Source organism: Coccinella septempunctata, chromosome 7 (genome assembly GCF_907165205.1).
Source record: "Coccinella septempunctata chromosome 7, icCocSept1.1, whole genome shotgun sequence".
Taxonomy (NCBI): domain Eukaryota; kingdom Metazoa; phylum Arthropoda; class Insecta; order Coleoptera; family Coccinellidae; genus Coccinella; species Coccinella septempunctata.
Window position 1 is genome coordinate 4856625 of NC_058195.1, and position 18030 is coordinate 4874654.

General features: G+C 37.9%; 2 protein-coding genes across 6 annotated transcripts in view; one reads left to right on the plus strand and one right to left on the minus strand.

The window, feature by feature from the left end:
• LOC123316289 (dual 3',5'-cyclic-AMP and -GMP phosphodiesterase 11) overlaps window positions 1-18030 on the minus strand; it is a 131678-nt gene that overhangs the window by 27557 nt on the left and 86091 nt on the right. For 4 of the 5 annotated variants that reach the window (XM_044902282.1, XM_044902283.1, XM_044902285.1 and 1 more), the window contains exons 3-4: window positions 6033-6234; window positions 1838-2171 (exon numbers count right to left, since the gene is read on the minus strand). In XM_044902282.1, coding sequence (XP_044758217.1) covers window positions 1838-2171; window positions 6033-6234 — 536 coding nt within the window. Of the gene's footprint in view, window positions 1-1837; window positions 2172-6032; window positions 6235-8332; window positions 8353-18030 lie in introns of those variants that run through there. The other variant, XM_044902286.1, reaches the window with a different exon arrangement.
• LOC123316290 (protein disulfide-isomerase A6 homolog) lies at window positions 8629-9982 on the plus strand. Its single transcript, XM_044902287.1, has one exon. The coding sequence runs from the start codon at window positions 8708-8710 to the stop codon at window positions 9944-9946; it is 1239 nt and encodes a 412-aa protein (XP_044758222.1). The 5' UTR covers window positions 8629-8707; the 3' UTR covers window positions 9947-9982.

Consider the following 18030-nt stretch of genomic DNA (forward strand, 5'->3'; position numbering starts at 1 on the left):
TTCGTATACTGTTATTCGTCTAATCTCTTCCACGAAGAGCAAACAAAAGTGTAACAGTTTATCATATTATTTATGAATGGTGCAATTAGTACCAACTTTATAACATATTATTGAATGTACACACAAGCTGATAAGGAAAATCGGTCAGTATAATGTCGGAGAAGTGAAATATGAATGTTTACATTTCGCGAATTGGAAGTACTCAAAGTAAACGGATTATTTCAGCGTTAGGATCGATGCACACTTGCTGCTGAAGGTGAGATGCTGCATTTTTTCAATCTGTGCCTTCTTTGCATCCCGGTGTGAACACTTAGTGCAGCGAACTTAATAATTATAGTTGGAGTGGCTCTGTTTTATTTTTCTTCAGACTGCAGATAAACGTGATATCCTATATCTTTTGCGGCAAGTGTGCACCGATGTTCACAAATGTATCATGGGGATGTGGTAATCGACCAAAAGGAATTGAACTCAAACTGCATCCGCTGACTGTCTGATAAGTGATGTGAATGATGGTCATTCATAATGTTGTTACGGTGGCCATGGAAACTTTCTTCAACAATAGGATGATAACAAAGATATAATAGTCTTAATGCCACATATACACAGAACATCAACTCCTACACGATTCCATTAACAGTATAATCGGAAAGCATCCAACACTGAACAAAAAATTGAGAAGGTGTAATTGTTATAGAGATGTGTTATCTTTTCCCTCTCAAAATATTATAAAACCTTTTTCTTTTGAATAAGGAGATGCTGTAAGCTTAATCTAAAATTGAGAAAAATTATTTATCAGAGTAGTTTATACAGGGTGAGTCTTTGACTCGTACAAATCTTTCAACAGTATGTATATTCTCGAGGTCAAAAGGAACACTTTTTTCGTATACCATTTTTCCCTGTTGGGTCCTGATGAAAAAATATAGCCATTTTAAGTTTTCATAATGTGCCACCCCTGGAAAAACAAAATAACCTTCAAAATAACTAGCTAAATTTGTGACACTACACATCTGTGGATCTTTTAAACAGAGTTGAATTCAGCCAAAGTACCCAATTTTTCGAATTTCACAGATATGTTATATTTTTGAACATAATATGAAGAATACTTATTATACAAAACGTTCAAATATTCATTAGGTAGATTCCAACTTAGTTTCAAGAGTTGTGTTCTTTGAATTCTTGGTATTTTTATGGTACGTAATGGTGATAATGAGAAAACTGGAAGACGTGGGTGATACCTTGTGTTCAGAAAATATTCATCAAATAAATGGAGAGCTATATAACGAAATTCATTTCATTAGATAAAATCGTTGGTGCGATAGAACAGAAATTTTTTTTTATGGTTTTCCTACAGCCTGTATCTTTTAAACTGAGCCGATTCGGAAAAAATTGTGAAGGAAAAAAGTGTTTCTTTCGACTTCTTCATTTATCACTGTTAAAATATTCGTAGGAGTCAAAGACATGTTGGGTAGCCAGATAACCTGATTCGCCTCCACCGCACTTTTTTCTATGGGGTCACCTGAAATCCAAGATTTAAACTACCCAGCCTGAGTCACTGGATGATCGAAAAATTGAGATGGACCACACTGTGTAAAAAGCCGCATACATTATGATCTACCTAACCTAAGTAACACTGAATGTTGATCTTCTCTGTTTTTGTTTATATTTTCCTGTATAACGTTTCCCATCTTCATTGTTTTGTTAACAATTATTATTGGTGAATAAAGATATTCTATTCTCTTCTATACTTAGTTCATTCAGGACTTTTAAAAGGAAAGGATGCTTCGGGAACTGTAAATATTCTACCAAGAATCCTCAATAATGTTAAAAATTTACTCACCAACTCAAAAATCAGCTCCTTCTCATCCAGCTGCCTGAGTTCGTGCCTGGACCTCCTCTGTCTACGCACCGGGGTGGGACTCCCAGGACCACCCCCATTACTCTGGGGGTCCCCGGATCCAGTCAGGAAGGTTGGCTGCCCGTCAACCGTACTGATGATCGGTTTCAGAAGACCAACACGTTCGAACTCGTGAGCAGAGATCTTCCTCACTGGGGTTGTGGCCCCCGATCCGCCCCTGGACTGATTATGAGTCGGCGAGGACAGCTCCACGCTGGAGGGGGTGGGGGTGGCGTGAGACAACAGCCACGTGTCCACGACCTGCCTCGTGGCTTTTCTGCAAGGAAGAATTCGATTAGGGTGGCGGGTGCATCAAGGAAGATGGATACGAAGAAAATGGAAAATGAAATTGTTAACAGTTTGTTTCTGGGAACCCCCAGAACAATTTTTATGTTATTGTTATGCTTTAATTCTCAGAGAGATGTGCAAATAGGCCGAAAACAATCGAATGTACGAGACTATATTGAAAAATTCTTAGCCTACTATAGAACCAAACAAAATTTCAAGGTCAGAATATTTTATTACTCAACATAATCTCCTCTTAATTGGATAAATTTATTACAGCGAACCTGCAACGCCTCTAGACCTTTAAAAAAAATGTTTCTTCTTGCTCTGCAAACCAGACCCCTATAGCTTTTATTACCTCCTCGTTGGAAGAAAATTTACGACCTTTTAAACTTTTTTCAGTTGGGGAAAGAGATGATAGTCGGATGGAGCAAAATCTGGTGAATAAGGGGGGTGTTTTAGTAATTCAAACCCTAAATCACGAATTTTTGGATGGTAACATGAGAATTGTGTGCAGGGGCGTTGTTCTGTAATAACAAAACACCTTTGGATAGCTTTCCGCGTATTTTGTCTTTAATTTTTTCCCGTTGAGTGGTCAGTCATGTCGAATAGTAATCTCCGGTTATTGTTCTACCTTCATCCAAAAGGTCAATCATGATTACTCCATGGCAATCCCAAAAAACTGAAGCAAGAACTTTTCCTGCATTTTTGGACACGAAACTTCTTAGGTCTTGGAGAACCAGAATGTCGCCATTTCATCGATTGTTGCTTCGTTTCTGGATCGTAGAAATGTACCCAAGTCTCATCCATAGTAACAATTCGGTTTAAGAAGTCTACATCGTTTTCAAATTGAGCACAGATCGAACGCGATGCTTCTACCCTTGCACGCTTTCGGTCAACATTCAAACATTTGGGATCCATTTTGCAGCAATTTCTCTTATGTCCAAATTGACGTGAACTATATGATGAACGAGTTCGTATGAAATATTCAATACTTCTGATATCCGTTTTAGCCCAATTCGACGGTCTGATAAAATCAGGTCATTGATATTTTCGGGGACTGACACAGAAACTGGCCTTCCCGATCGGTCATCATCTTCAATGGAACATTTACCACTTTTGAAGCTTGCAGTCCAATTTTTCACGGTCGCATACGAAGAGCATTGATCACCAAAGGTATTAAGCATATCTTCGTAAAACTGCTTACCTCTTAACCCTTTTGAATAAGTGCAGTTACTTGATGATGGTTCGATACTCCAATTTTTCGATTTTCACCAGTTATGCATGAAACTGGTCTAGGCTAACTAGATATCAATACGTCCTCGTACGACATTTTTGAATTGGCAATCGAACTAGAACACTCTTTCGATCTACAGAGTCTTATTTATCACTTGTTTGTTACGAAGTAAAGACCAAACATTCATTGTTTCGATTTTTGCAAGAAATTGTGCTTTATGAATAAGAAAATCAACTCTCTCCGAGCAGTGGAATTGTCAGCGCAACGCGCATTTAAATCCTCGTTTTAGATCGGCCGCCTTGTTACAGGAAACAACTTCTACGTCTTCAACGATGGAGATAAATGGGTTGAGTCTGCCGCCATGAAAGGGATTATCATCATCCCTTTTGTTCCGAATAAATAAGGCGACACCAGAGCCCAAGTCGACTATCTGAAATCCAATATAACGTAACACGACCTTGAATATTATTTCAGAGCTCACTTTATCACCATCGTAATACTCGCTGCATAATTATCCCATCTAGGGAGATTGCACAGTTTGATGAGATGCTGCAGCATCACAAAGGAATATCACAATAAGGTCTTTATTTCATTCATGACGTGATTCGTCCATTTACTTCAGATGCAACGCGACGAAATTGGATACTGGATACTGATGCTCAGTTTCGCATTTTGATATCGCAGTTTCATCCTGATTGGAGCTTTGTGGGACAGAGGTCAATAGCAACCATGACCCCTGTCAAAATATTGGTTGTTCCGACGGATAAAACATATTCAGAAATAATAACACGTCAATTCGTCAAAGAACCCCAATCCAATATATTTCACTTTAGGTTGAAAGCTCTCTTTATGGTTCATGAGAAAGGTACATTGGTTGAAGGAATAAACAAGTGTTACGATCTGAATTGAAGTAGCCAATTTACCATCGCCAAGACAACTAAATGAAAAACGTTCCAACGAAGAAAAACAGATGCTGACCATGGTTTAGGTCTCATTTGACCTCGTCAGAGCAACACAGCTCCCTCTCCCATGGAAAATGCTAATTAACTACTGGCAAGCGCTTCTGAGTATTATCGAGTAGTACTCCACTGCCAGCCAGTATGAAATATGTCCCATATTTCCTCTAATTCAGCAGTACTATATGGGTATGAAACATTCATAGAAGTGATTGAAGTAGATGAAGATTGATCTTATTTCATTTCAAAAAGCTTCAATCAACTCAATCAATTAATTCAAGCTGATCTCGAATACGAAATTACATTTCTATGGGCCTTTTCGTGACTTGGAATACTGAACGATCGATTTAAAATTGAGTTCGAAGCCATAGTCAAGACAATGAAGATTTTCGAACGACTTTAATGAAAATTAATGGTTGTGGAGGAGGTCGTTAGTTTTTAAAGCATTATGGGGTGAAATGAATCTTTCTGGAATAGCTGGGGGAGAAATTTATTGCCTAATAATGTAATATTGGTCAGTTTTTGACAACAATGAATCGCAGAATTTATATGGATGAAGAGTTGGATGATGTAGATAGAGGGAAAGGGAACTGGTAGTTTGCGAACAGAGACTAGCCAGAGGAAAACAATTTTTGGCGACATTAATGTCTTAATTTATTAGGCAAAAACAAACTAGAAGCCTGTAGGGGCCCATAATGAAACTTTGGTTCATTTCTACGACCAAGAAAAAAGCAGCAGTCGCAGAATGAAGAGATTCTGGTACTTCAAAGCCAAAGGTTCCGTTTCCAATACATGTCCTTGTTTATGGAAATCCGCAGCCACCATGCGAATATAATTTCCGAGGCAGAGAAACGGGTTGACAACTGATGGGCTACGTCATATCTCACCACGATAAAAATGTGGAGCATGGTGTTTATGTCCCTCCATAAAACATGACAGGAACTCGTTAGAAGTTATGTACGATCCTCAGCTGAGAGCAGAGTTGAATTTCTGATGACGATTTTCATGTTTGTGGATAAATGAACGTTTCACGTTTTAGGATGTTGAAGGTTGGGAGAGGGGTTCGTTTTAGCGGAAAATTGGGGAAGTGGAAGTGAAACTGGGGTACGCAAATGCCTTGAAAAGGGAGTGTTTTTATTGATGCTCATCCAAACATGTCCGTATACAATTTTCCGGTGATATAGCAAAGGAGTTATTTCAAAATATGGCCCATATAAGAAGATTTATTAACCACTTGTGATTTAAGTGGAGGCGATTAAATGAGAGCGATTCTGTGTGGAAGAACTGACATAGGATGTTGTAGCTTTGGATTTGTATCATTCAACACTCAATATTTCTTCCTTACTCTGAATGTTTTTGTGCGACCCTAATTGTCTTCTTCCCCTTATATGTTGTTGTTCAAACTGGTATGATGTTCATGAAAAATCTATCAGCTATTGTTGTATCCATTTTCATTCAGTACAGTTGAGATGCCTGATTTAACGAATGAAGATTACTTTAATCTCATCCTCATTCATGGCGAGTGTAATCCAGCTGTTGATAGAACTGAAGGAAGCTTTGAAATTGAAAGGAAAAGGGATGATGGAATTGAAGTTGACGGAATTTTGTAACCTCTTTCGACGGATTGGGTATATTGCCAACTTCTATCGCAAAAACTCACCTTAGGAAATAGTCTTGAACGAAATCTGGATGCTCGTCGAGCCAAGCTTCCATTCGAGCGAATTCTGGATCGTAGCCATTTCCAGCGCTCTCCAGAAGACGCTGAGAATACTTCTGGTGCCTGTCTCGCAACGTTTCCGAGGTGGGGCCAGCCCCCTCTGCTGGCATCCGACAGTCGTCGCCACTACTGCGGAGGTGTAGGCCTGGAAAGAAAAAATTTTATTATAAATTGAGGAATTTTGTTGAATGATTCTTGAAATATGCAGACTTCGTGTTTATAGTGAAACTTATGTCTGCATGAAACATTTTATAGTCGATTGACCATTATTTAGCTTTGAAAAAAGTGTCTCTAGGTGAGACTCGAACCCACGATCTATCGATTGCCGGTCAAGTAGTCTACCATTGTTGTATCAGAGTACTAGAGGACAGAATTCAGTGTATTCAATAGTTTTTTAACCTGATGATGTTTCTAGAACGCAAAAACTTCATAGAAGTTCTCACTGATAATTAGCAATTTCATAAAACACACTTTATGGCAGGATTGTGTTTCACTTCACAAACTACCACTCATGAGAAACAAATTTTAGTGAATATACTCGAATTTCACAAAAGATGACTAAACAACGAACTGCATTATTGTTCACAACTTTTAATTGGACCTGAAGCAAAAATGAACGCGGAATTGAAACCATACCGACGCTAAACAAATTTTAACGCTGATCAAAAAGTTTCCATTTCAGATCTCACCGAACTTTAAGCTTTAAGCTCCGCTGCTAATTGATTCGATTAACTTATTTCAACAGTAGTCCTCCAATTACCTTTTGATTATTTTGAATTTAATTGGGAGTTTGGGGAGTTCTGACTGTGGGGAAATTCAATTTTGTTTGTACCTATTTGAAGCAAATCCTCGATGCATAACAATGTATACTGTCTCCAGAAAGGAAACAAGAAACGGTGATGAACTTTCCATCATTCCTGACTTAATTAATCGATATTCATATTCCAATTCAAAATGGGATTTGAATGTTTGCTGATGTGTAGAAGTAAAAAAGTTATCGAGAATTCATATAGTAATGATGTGATGAAAATTTTTCCGGATCAATGTTTGCTATTATTAATTGAGGCTCTCTATTGTGAATATCCTTCAAGAACGGTTGTAGATTGCCTGTCTGAACACGTTTCAACCCTCTTTCATGTGTTCCTCCCCTCTAGGAGACATAATAAGATTATAGGAAACCTTTAGGCGCATATGTCGTAGGATCCAACTATAAAAGTCCACAAAGCTTTTGATGAGGGAAGTTAGAGGCATCTATAAATCTAATTCTGGGTTCTAACTCTTAAAAGAAGTATTCCATGAGGTTCACTGAAGGTGGAGAGGCCTCCATAGCGTAATAAAAAGGATGATAAGAAGGAAGTTGACGGAATATTGAAAATTTCATCTCGTATTTGGTGCGTAAAAATATTATGTGATGAAATTAAGATAATTTGGAATAGGGAATAGGGGGTGAGCTATACCTCAAGTGAAAGATCACTTGACCCTCTACATGAATACTACGGTTTGCTAATTTTTATTGAGTCCTTGAAGTAGTTACAGGGGCTGACAATTTGAAAACTTGCCAGGCCAATTATGCCTCAACATGGATGTTTTCAGAGAATGGCGGAACAGGTCGATTTTTATTCGGAGGGAGACACGTTTCTAGCAGAATTTTAAGCCAAAATCTCCTTAATCTTAAGTGATGGGGTTGTCATCCCTAACTTCATAGGGAATAGGGGATGGGCTACACCTCAATTGGAAGACAATAGTATTATGTAGAGGCACATTTTGTCTTCCAATTGATAGCCCCTACACCTAAGTTTGAGGAAATTTCGGCTTACAATTTTGCTCAAAATATATCCCCCTCCGAATAAAAATTGACCTGTCGAGACATAGTTGGCCTGGCAAGTTTTCAAATTGTCACCTCCTGTAACTACTTCAAGAAATCAATAAAAATTTGCAAACCATAGTATTCATGTAGAGGGTCAAGTGATCTTTCAATTGAGGTAAATCTCATCCCCTATTCCCTATCCTGAATTCAGGGGTGATAGCCCCTACACCTAGGGTTGAGAAGATTTTGTCTTACAATTCTGCTCAAGCTCAAAATATGTCCCCCATAAAATGGAAGTTGACGGAATATTGAAAAATTCATCTCCTATTTGGTGCGTAAAAATATTATGTGATAAAATTGAGATAATTTAGAATTGAGGGGGTTGGAAGAAGAGAAGAATTGCAGAATTAAAAAATACATATAAACTTTCACTCACTTTTGTATCAGCGATGAACAAACTCTTATCATGTCAGATAACATCTCGTTTCTTACAACACAACAGGAAGAATGGAAACAATGGCATCCAAACAAAACAATGCTTATTGAACCGATCGTTCCTTATTGGAGTAAAGATGAAGTCATTCTTATCAAACCGAAGACCACCCACGATCATTTTTCTCGGTATAAAATTTTTAACGCACAAACGAAACACCATTTCCAACCATAAACCTTTATCTGTGTGACGTAGCGAAATTCAATTTATATTTGGTCGATAATGGAACCAGAAATGGGTACTTCGAACGGAATGCTCACAGAAAGTACCTCTCCTGTCATGCTTATGTCATTGTGATACAAGATCGAAATTTCCGCGATGAATTTTCTCCTCTTTCTTTTCGTCGGTCAATGTTTGTGTTTGTACCGGGAGAGTGAAATTATCTTGAAGGTCAACTCGGATAATTACGAAGATTATGTTGAATCTGAAGCGAAACCAATAATCCTCCACGCTTACTCCCCTTTGTCACAGCAGTGTAAGGATGTTGCTGGCCAGTTCATGAAGGCAGCTGAGGAGCTGAAAGAAATAACAAAATTCGCATGTCTGCAGATAGACAGGGAGAAGCAACTGGCCCACGAATTGGGAATCAAGAAACCGAACACGTTTTTCATCGTGAGAAGAGGGCAGCTTCAACAGTTCTCAGGTCCCATCACAGCGAAACACATCGTTAGTTTGGTTATGAACCAAGTTCTTGCTAATTTAGACGCGGTGGAAGACGTAGGGTTCCAGTATTTCTTCAAGAACGTCATACAATTGAACGATGAGAACTTCGATGATAGTATAATGAAGGACAATAAACCATGGATGGTCCTCTTCTATTCCCCCAGTGTACCTGAGAGCAAACACATGATTCCCATTTGGTATGACGCTGCTCAAAATTTGAAGAACAAGGTCAACTTTGGATCTGTGGATGTGTCCAACAATCCCTCGCTGGCTAAGGAATACGATGTTGCAGGCTACCCAACTGGCATTCTTCTTATACAGGAAGCAACCTTCTACCTTCATTACAACGTCCACCTCAACCCAGATTTCATAACGGAATGGATCAACAATAAAATGAGCGAATACGATGAAGACTCCTTGGTGAACCAACTGATCACTCAGGATAGATATGAGAAATGCTTGGAAAAACCCTTGTGCATCATCGTATTCCTTCCACACATCCTGGACTGTCGCTCGAAATGCAGAACGAACTTACTGAACACCCTTACGGATGTTTACGACAAATACAAGGGTTACAAATGGGGGTGGCTCTGGTGCGAATCCAGTTCCCAAGGAGACCTGGAAAGGTCTCTGGATATCGACGGTTTCAACATACCCACGGCCGTGGCTCTGAATGCTAAGAAGATGAAGTATACCACCTTGAGAGGTCCATTTGATTTCCTGCACATGGATGATTTTTTGCAGGATATCCTCATGATGAAGATACCAAGTTCGAACCTTAAGAAGAGTATCAGGATTTATGCGACTGATTTGTGGGACGGTAAAGATCCCAAAGAACACAAGAATCATCTGGATTATTTCGATGTGGGTGTTGCGGTCAAGGATGAATTATGAAAGAGTTGTATTCGCAATAAAGTTTGGTGAAATTAGGTTATTTCTTTCAATTCGCAGAAGTACATCTTTCGGTTGTTATTGTCTTCGACTCGTACAAATATTTTAAGGGTAGATTGCTGAGGTCAAAAGGAACACTTTTTTCCTATATCATTTTTTCCGATTCGGCCCTGATAAAAAGATACAGAGTGACAATTTGAAAACTTGCCAGTCCAATTATGTCACGACAAGGATGATTTCACAGAAAATGCAGGAACAGGTCAATTTATATTCGTGCTGGGACATATTTTGAGCAGAATTGTAAGCCGAAATCTTCTCAACCCTAGGTGTAGGAGCTATCAGCACTAAATTCTCAATAGGGATAGGGGGTGAGCTATACCTCAATTGAAAGATCACTTGACCCTCTATAGGAATAATTTGGTTTGAAAATTTTATTGAGTGCTCGAAGTAGTTACTGGGGTTGACAATTTGAAAACTTGCCAGGCCAATGATATCTCGACAGGGATGTTTTAAGAGAAAATGCCGGAATAGGTCAATTTTAATTCGGAGAGAGACATGTTTCTAGCAGAATTGTAAGCCAAAATCTCCTCAATCTTAGGTGTAGGGGTTGTCACCCCTAAATTCTTAATAGGGAATAGAGGGTGAGCTATTCCTCAATTGAAAGACCACGGTATTATGTAGAGGGACATATTGTCTTCCAACTGAGGTTTAGTTCACCCTCTACTCCCTATTTAAGGGTGATAGCCCCTACACCTAGGTTTGAGGAGATTTCGGCTTACAATTTAGCTTAAAATATGTCCTCCTCCCTTTAAAAATTGACCTGTTCCGGCATTTTCTTTAAAAACATCCTTGTCGCGAAATAATTGGTCTGGCAAGTTTTTAAATTGTCACACTGTATAAGCCATTTCAAGTTTTCATAAAGAACTGTGCCACCCCTGAAAGAACAAAATTACCTTCAGATTAACTAGCTAAACTAGCGTCACAACACATCTGTGGATATTTTAAACAGAGTTGTATTCAGCCAAACTACCCAATTTTTCAAATTTCACAGATACTTTTTAATTTTTGAACATAAAATTACTCGAAAACGGTGCAATATAGGAGAAAATATAAAGATTACTTTTATTTTATAAAACATTCAAATATTCATTAGATAGCTTCCAACTCAGTTTCAAGAGTTGGATTCTTTTAATTTTTGATGTTTTTATAGTACGTAATGGTCATAATGAGAAAACTGAAAGACGTGGGTGATATCTTGTGTTCGAAAAAGATTAATCAAATAAATGAAAACCTGTGTTCCGAAATTAATTTCATTTGATGAAACCGTTTGTGTGATAGAACTAAAAATAATATTTTTTAATGGTTTTTCAACAGTCTGTATCTTTCAAACCGAGCCCATTCGGGAAAAATGGTAAATAAAAGAAGTGTTTCTTTTGACCTCAAGAATCTGGTGTTAAAATATTTGTACGAGTCAAAGACTCATTCTGTATAGAAAAGCATTTCACATAAAAGCCTTATATCTCTGAAATCCACAGCTTCATGCACGACTTAGTCAGAAATAATTTATATTTTTCGTCATCTCTTCATCATATAGGAATGAGTGTTACACGAAAGCATAAGTTGATAAATTCTCTACACTATATTGAAATTCCCATCAAAATCAGACATCTAGTTCGGGAGTTATGAGTAGACAAACATACGAACAAACACAAGGACTTTTACAGTTATGATGTTGATGTAAGTATTGGGAAGTAAAAGTTAAAATATTTCGAGAATGAGAGTTAAATTTTTAGAAAAACTGAACGAAAAGATCGATATCGGTTGAAAAGGAAAAAAATGAAGTTAATTCATGAACTCTGCACTTTATACCTACAATACATCTTTCCCTACGGCTTTTCCATCCACATAAAACCACTCCGCATTGAAGCACATGAAAATGCAGCACGCGAATTCGCCGAAACAATGAATCGCTCGTTCGAAAAAGTTCTAATGTTCATCCACATCGCACGCCCCGCAACCCCATTACAGAAACCATCCCCCTAGAGGAACACGAGACCGAATTCACTCCCTTCGACGAAATCCCACTTGGATCTGGAAGGCCACGATTTATAGCACCCTATTCTTAGAACGGTCTACAAATACTCAACCCCCAAAACCCACACTATTGGCTGCAAGCATATCGGGAGAGAGCATCCCTATGTGGGGAAAACTTCAAATTATAAATGTGCATTTTCAAGGATACCCTCCAGTTTGCACCGGCGAGGACGAATGTGGCAATTTGGTGATGATATGTCAGGGTCTCAGCTTGACGTCTTTACAGGGAGTCGATTGTGTTTGCTGACCGGATGAAGGACGTTGGAAATTGGAAAGGATGCGAAAAACAACCGCGAAAGTCCTTGATTTCGTATCGATAGTGGAGGTGAAAAGTTTTTTTTTATTAACAACTTTCGAGTTAGGTGGAATCTAGCAAAAAATCATAGTAGATTTAAACGTGAAACATACTCTAAAATAGCAACAATTTCAGTGACGAATCTCGATATTTCATCCACCCCGGCGCAACCGTTCGATCTTGACGAAGTTTCAACTGAACCCAATTTTTGGGAATTTTTCCAAAGTCAACTTTCGAAAAGTTTTTGTTCCAGGAAAATTATCGCAGATCTGAATATGATACATATTCTGAAAGAGCAACTCTTCTAGTAATAAATCTGAGAATTTCATCCATTTCGGCAAAACTATTCGGTCTTGACGAACTCTCAAGTGAAATTTGCACTTTTTGAAAAATTGCCATTTCCAAGATGGAAATCTAAACGAAGGGGGATAGACTTTCGATATTGCTCGCAATAGATTCAGCGTGTTCGAAAACCTATATTTTCATACCGAAATTTCAAATATCTGGCCCTGTTCAGGAGAAAATATTTTTTTTTGTTTTTCCACTTTTCATTTTCGAGTTGACTTCGAAGAGCTCTCTGGAGTGCAATTCTCTATTGAATCATCAACTGTTTGAAATTCTAGATTCTTCACAACAAATTCTATGCACTCCATTTCCTAAGACAGTGATAGAACATCCTGATTTTCAGACAGAGTAGCTTATAAGTCATTTTAGGGGGGTCTAACCCCTTGTTCATTTTTGACCCAAAAAATCGAGATTTTCGATATTGAGTTTTTAAGCTAGGATAAAAGCCTTGGCAATGCTGATTATAAAACTGGAAATCCCAATTGGATCAGACGAATATAACAGGAGATATCGCAGATTGAAAATTGCGATTTTTGAAAAATTGCCAATTCCAAGATGAAAATCTGAACGAAGGGAGATAGGCTTCCGAAATTGCTCGCAATAGATTCAGCGTGTTCGAAAACCTATATTTCCATACCAAAATTCCAAATATCTGGCCCTGTTCAGGAGAAAATAATTTTTTTTGTTTTTCCACTTTTCATTTTCGAGTTGACTTCGAAGAGCTCTCTGGAGTGCAATTCTCTATTGAATGATTAACTGTTCGTATTTCTAGATTCTTCACAACAAATTCTATGCACTCCATTTCCTAAGACAGTGATAGAACATCCTGATTTTCAGACAGAGTAGCAAATAAGTCATTTTAGGGGGGTCTAACCCCTTGCTCATTTTTGACCCAAAAAATCGAGATTTTCGAAATCGAGTTTTTATGCTAGGGTGGAAGAGTTGGCAATGCTGATTATAAAACTGGAAATCCCTAATGGATCAGACGAATATAACAGGAGATATCGCAGATTGAAAATTGCGATTTTTGAAAAATTGCCATTTCCAAGATGAAAATCTAAACGAAGGGAGATAGGCTTCCGAAATTGCTCGCAATAGATTCAGCGTGTTCGAAAACCTATACTTCCATACCAAAATTCCAAATATCTGGCCCTGTTTAGGAGAAAATAATTTTTTTTGTTTTTCCACTTTTCATTTTCGAGTTGACTTCGAAGAGCTCTCTGGAGTGCAATTCTCTATTGAATCATCAACTGTTTGGTTTTCTACAATCTTCAGAATCAATTCTATGCACTCCATATCCTAAGACAGTGATATATCATCCTGATTTTCAGCCAGAGTAGCAAATAGGTCATTTTAGGGGGGTCTAACCCCTTGCTCATTTTTGACCCAAAAAATCGAGATTTTCGAAATCGAGTTTTTGTGCTGGGGTGAAAGCCTTGGCAATGCTGATTATAAAACTGGAAATCCCAATTGGATCAGACGAATATAACAGGAGATATCGCAGATTGAAAATTGCGATTTTTGAAAAATTGCCATTTCCAAGATGAAAATCTGAACGAAGGGAGATAGGCTTCCGAAATTGCTCGCAATAGATTCAGCGTGTTCGAAAACCTATACTTCCATACCAAAATTCCAAATATCTGGCCCTGTTTAGGAGAAAATAATTTTTTTTGTTTTTCCACTTTTCATTTTCGAGTTGACTCCGAAGAGCTCTCTGGAGTGCAATTCTCTATTGCATCATCAACTGTTTGGTTTTCTACAATCTTTAGAATCAATTTCATGCACTCCATATCCTAAGACATTGATATATCATCCTGATTTTCAGCCAGAGTAGCAAATAGGTCATTTTAGGGGGGTCTAACCCCTTGCTCATTTTTGACCCAAAAAAATCGAGATTTTCGAAATCGAGTTTTTGTGCTGGGGTGGAGGCCTTGGCAATGCTGATTATAAAACTGGAAATCCCAATTGGATCAGACGAATATAACAGGAGATATCGCAGATTGAAAATTGCGATTTTTGAAAAATTGCCATTTCCAAGATGAAAATCTGAACGAAGGGAGATAGGCTTCCGAAATTGCTCGCAATAGATTCAGCGTGTTCGAAAACCTATACTTCCATACCAAAATTCCAAATATCTGGCCCTGTTTAGGAGAAAATAATTTTTTTTGTTTTTCCACTTTTCATTTTCGAGTTGACTTCGAAGAGCTCTCTGGAGTGCAATTCTCTATTGCATCATCAACTGTTTGGTTTTCTACAATCTTCAGAATCAATTCTATGCACTCCATATCCTAAGACAGTGATATATCATCCTGATTTTCAGCCAGAGTAGCAAATAGGTCATTTTAGGGGGGTCTAACCCCTTGCTCATTTTTGACCCAAAAAATCGAGATTTTCGAAATCGAGTTTTTGTGCTGGGGTGGAGGCCTTGGCAATGCTGATTATAAAACTGGAAATCCCAATTGGATCAGACAAATATAACAGGAGATATCGCAGATTGAAAATTGCGATTTTTGAAAAATTGACATTTCCAAGGTGAAAATCTAAACGAAGGGAGATAGGCTTTCGAAATTGCTCGCAATAGATTCAGCGTGTTCGAAAACCTATACTTCCATACCAAAATTCCAAATATCTGGCCCTGTTTAGGAGAAAATAACTTCTTTTGTTTTTCCACTTTTCATTTTCGAGTTGACTTCGAAGAGCTCTCTGGAGTGCAATTCTCTATTGAATCATTAACTGTTTGGTTTTCTACAATCTTCAGAATCAATTCTATGCACTCCATATCCTAAGGCAGTGATATATCATCCTGATTTTCAGCCAGAGTAGCAAATAGGTCATTTTAGGGGGGTCTAACCCCTTGCTCATTTTTGACCCAAAAAATCGAGATTTTCGAAATCGAAATTTTGTGCTGGGGTGGAGGCCTTGGCAATGCTGATTATAAAACTGGAAATCCCAATTGGATCAGACGAATATAACAGGAGATATCGCAGATTGAAAATTGCGATTTTTGAAAAATTGCCATTTCCAAGGTGAAAATCTAAACGAAGGGAGATAGGCTCTCGAAATTGCTCGCAATAGATTCAGCGTGTTCGAAAACCTATACTTCCATACCAAAATTCCAAATATCTGGCCCTGTTTAGGAGAAAATAATTTTTTTTTTTTTCCATTTTTCATTTTCGAGTTGACTTCGGAGAGCTCTCTGGAGTGCAATTCTCTATTGAATCATCAACTGTTTGGTTTTCTACAATCTTCAAAACAAATTCTATGCACTCCATATCCTCAGACAGTGATAGATCATCCTGATTTTCAGCCAGAGTAGGAAATAGGTCATTTTAGGGGGGTCTAACCCCTTGCTCATTTTTGACCCAAAAAATCGATATTTTCGATATCGAGTTTTTGTGCTAGGGTGGAAGCCTTGGCAATGCTGATTATAAAACTGGAAATCCCAATTGGATCAGACGAATATAACAGAAGATATCGCAGATTGAAAATTGCGATTTTTGAAAAATTGCCATTTCCAAGATGAAAATCTGAACGAAGGGAGATAGGCTTTCGAAATTGCTCGCAATAGATTCAGCGTGTTCGAAAACCTATACTTCCATACCAAAATTCCAAATATCTGGCCCTGTTTAGGAGAAAATAATTTTTTTTGTTTTTCCATTTTTCATTTTCGAGTTGACTTCGAAGAGCTCTCTGGAGTGCAATTCTCTATTGAATCATCAACTGTTTGGTTTTCTACAATCTTCAGAATCAATTCTATGCACTCCATATCCTAAGACAGTGATATATTATCCTGATTTTCAGCCAGAGTAGCAAATAGGTCATTTTAGGGGGGTCTAACCCCTTGCTCATTTTTTACCCAGAAAATCGAGATTTTCGATATCGAGTTTTTGTGCTAGGGTGGAAGCCTTGGCAATGCTGATTATAAAACTGGAAATCCCAATTGGATCAGACGAATATAACAGGAGATATCGCAGATTGAAAAGTGTGATTTTTGAAAAATTGCCATTTCCAAGATGAAAATCTGAACGAAGGGAGATAGGCTTTCGAAATTGCTCGCAATAGATTCAGCGTGTTCGAAAACCTATACTTCCATACCAAAATTCCAAATATCTGGCCCTGTTTAGGAGAAAATAATTTTTTTTGTTTTTCCACTTTTCATTTTCGAGTTGACTTCGAAGAGGTCTCTGGAGTGCAATTCTCTATTGAATAATCAACTGTTTGGTTTTCTAGAATCCTCACAACAAATTCTATGCACTCCATATCCCAAGACAGTGATAGAACATCCTGATTTTCAGACAGAGTAGCTAATAAGTCATTTTAGGGGGGTCTAACCCCTTGCTCATTTTTGACCCAAAAAATCGAGATTTTCGATATCGAGTTTTTGTGCTAGGATGAAAGCCTTGGCAATGCTGATTATAAAACTGGAAATCCCAATTGGATCAGACGAATATAACAGGAGATATCGCAGATTGAAAATTGCGATTTTTTAAAAATTGCCATTTCCAAGATGAAAATCTGAACGAAGGGAGATAGGCTTCCGAAATTGCTCCCAATAGATTCAGCGTGTTCGAAAACCTATACTTCCATACCAAAATTTCATATATCTGGCCCTGTTTAGGAGAAAATAATTTTTTTTGTTTTTCCACTTTTCATTTTCGAGTTGACTTCGAAGAGCTCTCTGGAGTGCAATTCTCTACTGAATCATGAATTGTTTGGTTTTCTAGAATCTTCAAAACAAATTCTATGCACTCCATATCCTAAGACAGTGATATAACATCCTGATTTTCAGCCAGAGTAGCAAATAGGTCATTTTAGGGGGGTCTAACCCCTTGCTCATTTTTGACCCAAAAAATCGAAATTTTCGAAATCGAGTTTTTGTTCTGACGTGAAGGCCTTGGCAATGCTGATTATAAAACTGGAAATCCCAATTGGATCAGACGAATATAACAGGAGATATCGCAGATTGAAAATTGGGATTTTTAAAAAATTGCCAATTCCAAGATGAAAATCTGAACGAAGGGAGATAGGCTTCCGAAATTGCTCCCAATAGATTCAGCGTTTTCGAAAACCTATATTTCCATACCAAAATTCTAAATATCTGGCCCTGTTTAGGAGAAAATAATTTTTTTTGTTTTTCCACTTTTCATTTTCGAGTTGACTTCGAAGAGCTCTCTGGAGTGCAATTCTCTATTGCATCATCAACTGTTTGGTTTTCTACAATCTTCAGAATCAATTTTATGCACTCCATATCCTAAGACAGTGATATATCATCCTGATTTTCAGCCAGAGTAGCAAATAGGTTACTTTAGGGGGGTCTTACCCCTTGCTCATTTTTGACCCTAAAAATCGAGAT

Excerpts from the sequence above, each read along its gene's own strand:
- LOC123316290 (XM_044902287.1), top strand. The coding sequence starts at position 8,708 with ATGAATTTTCTCCTCTTTCTTTTCGTCGGTCAATGTTTGTGTTTGTAC.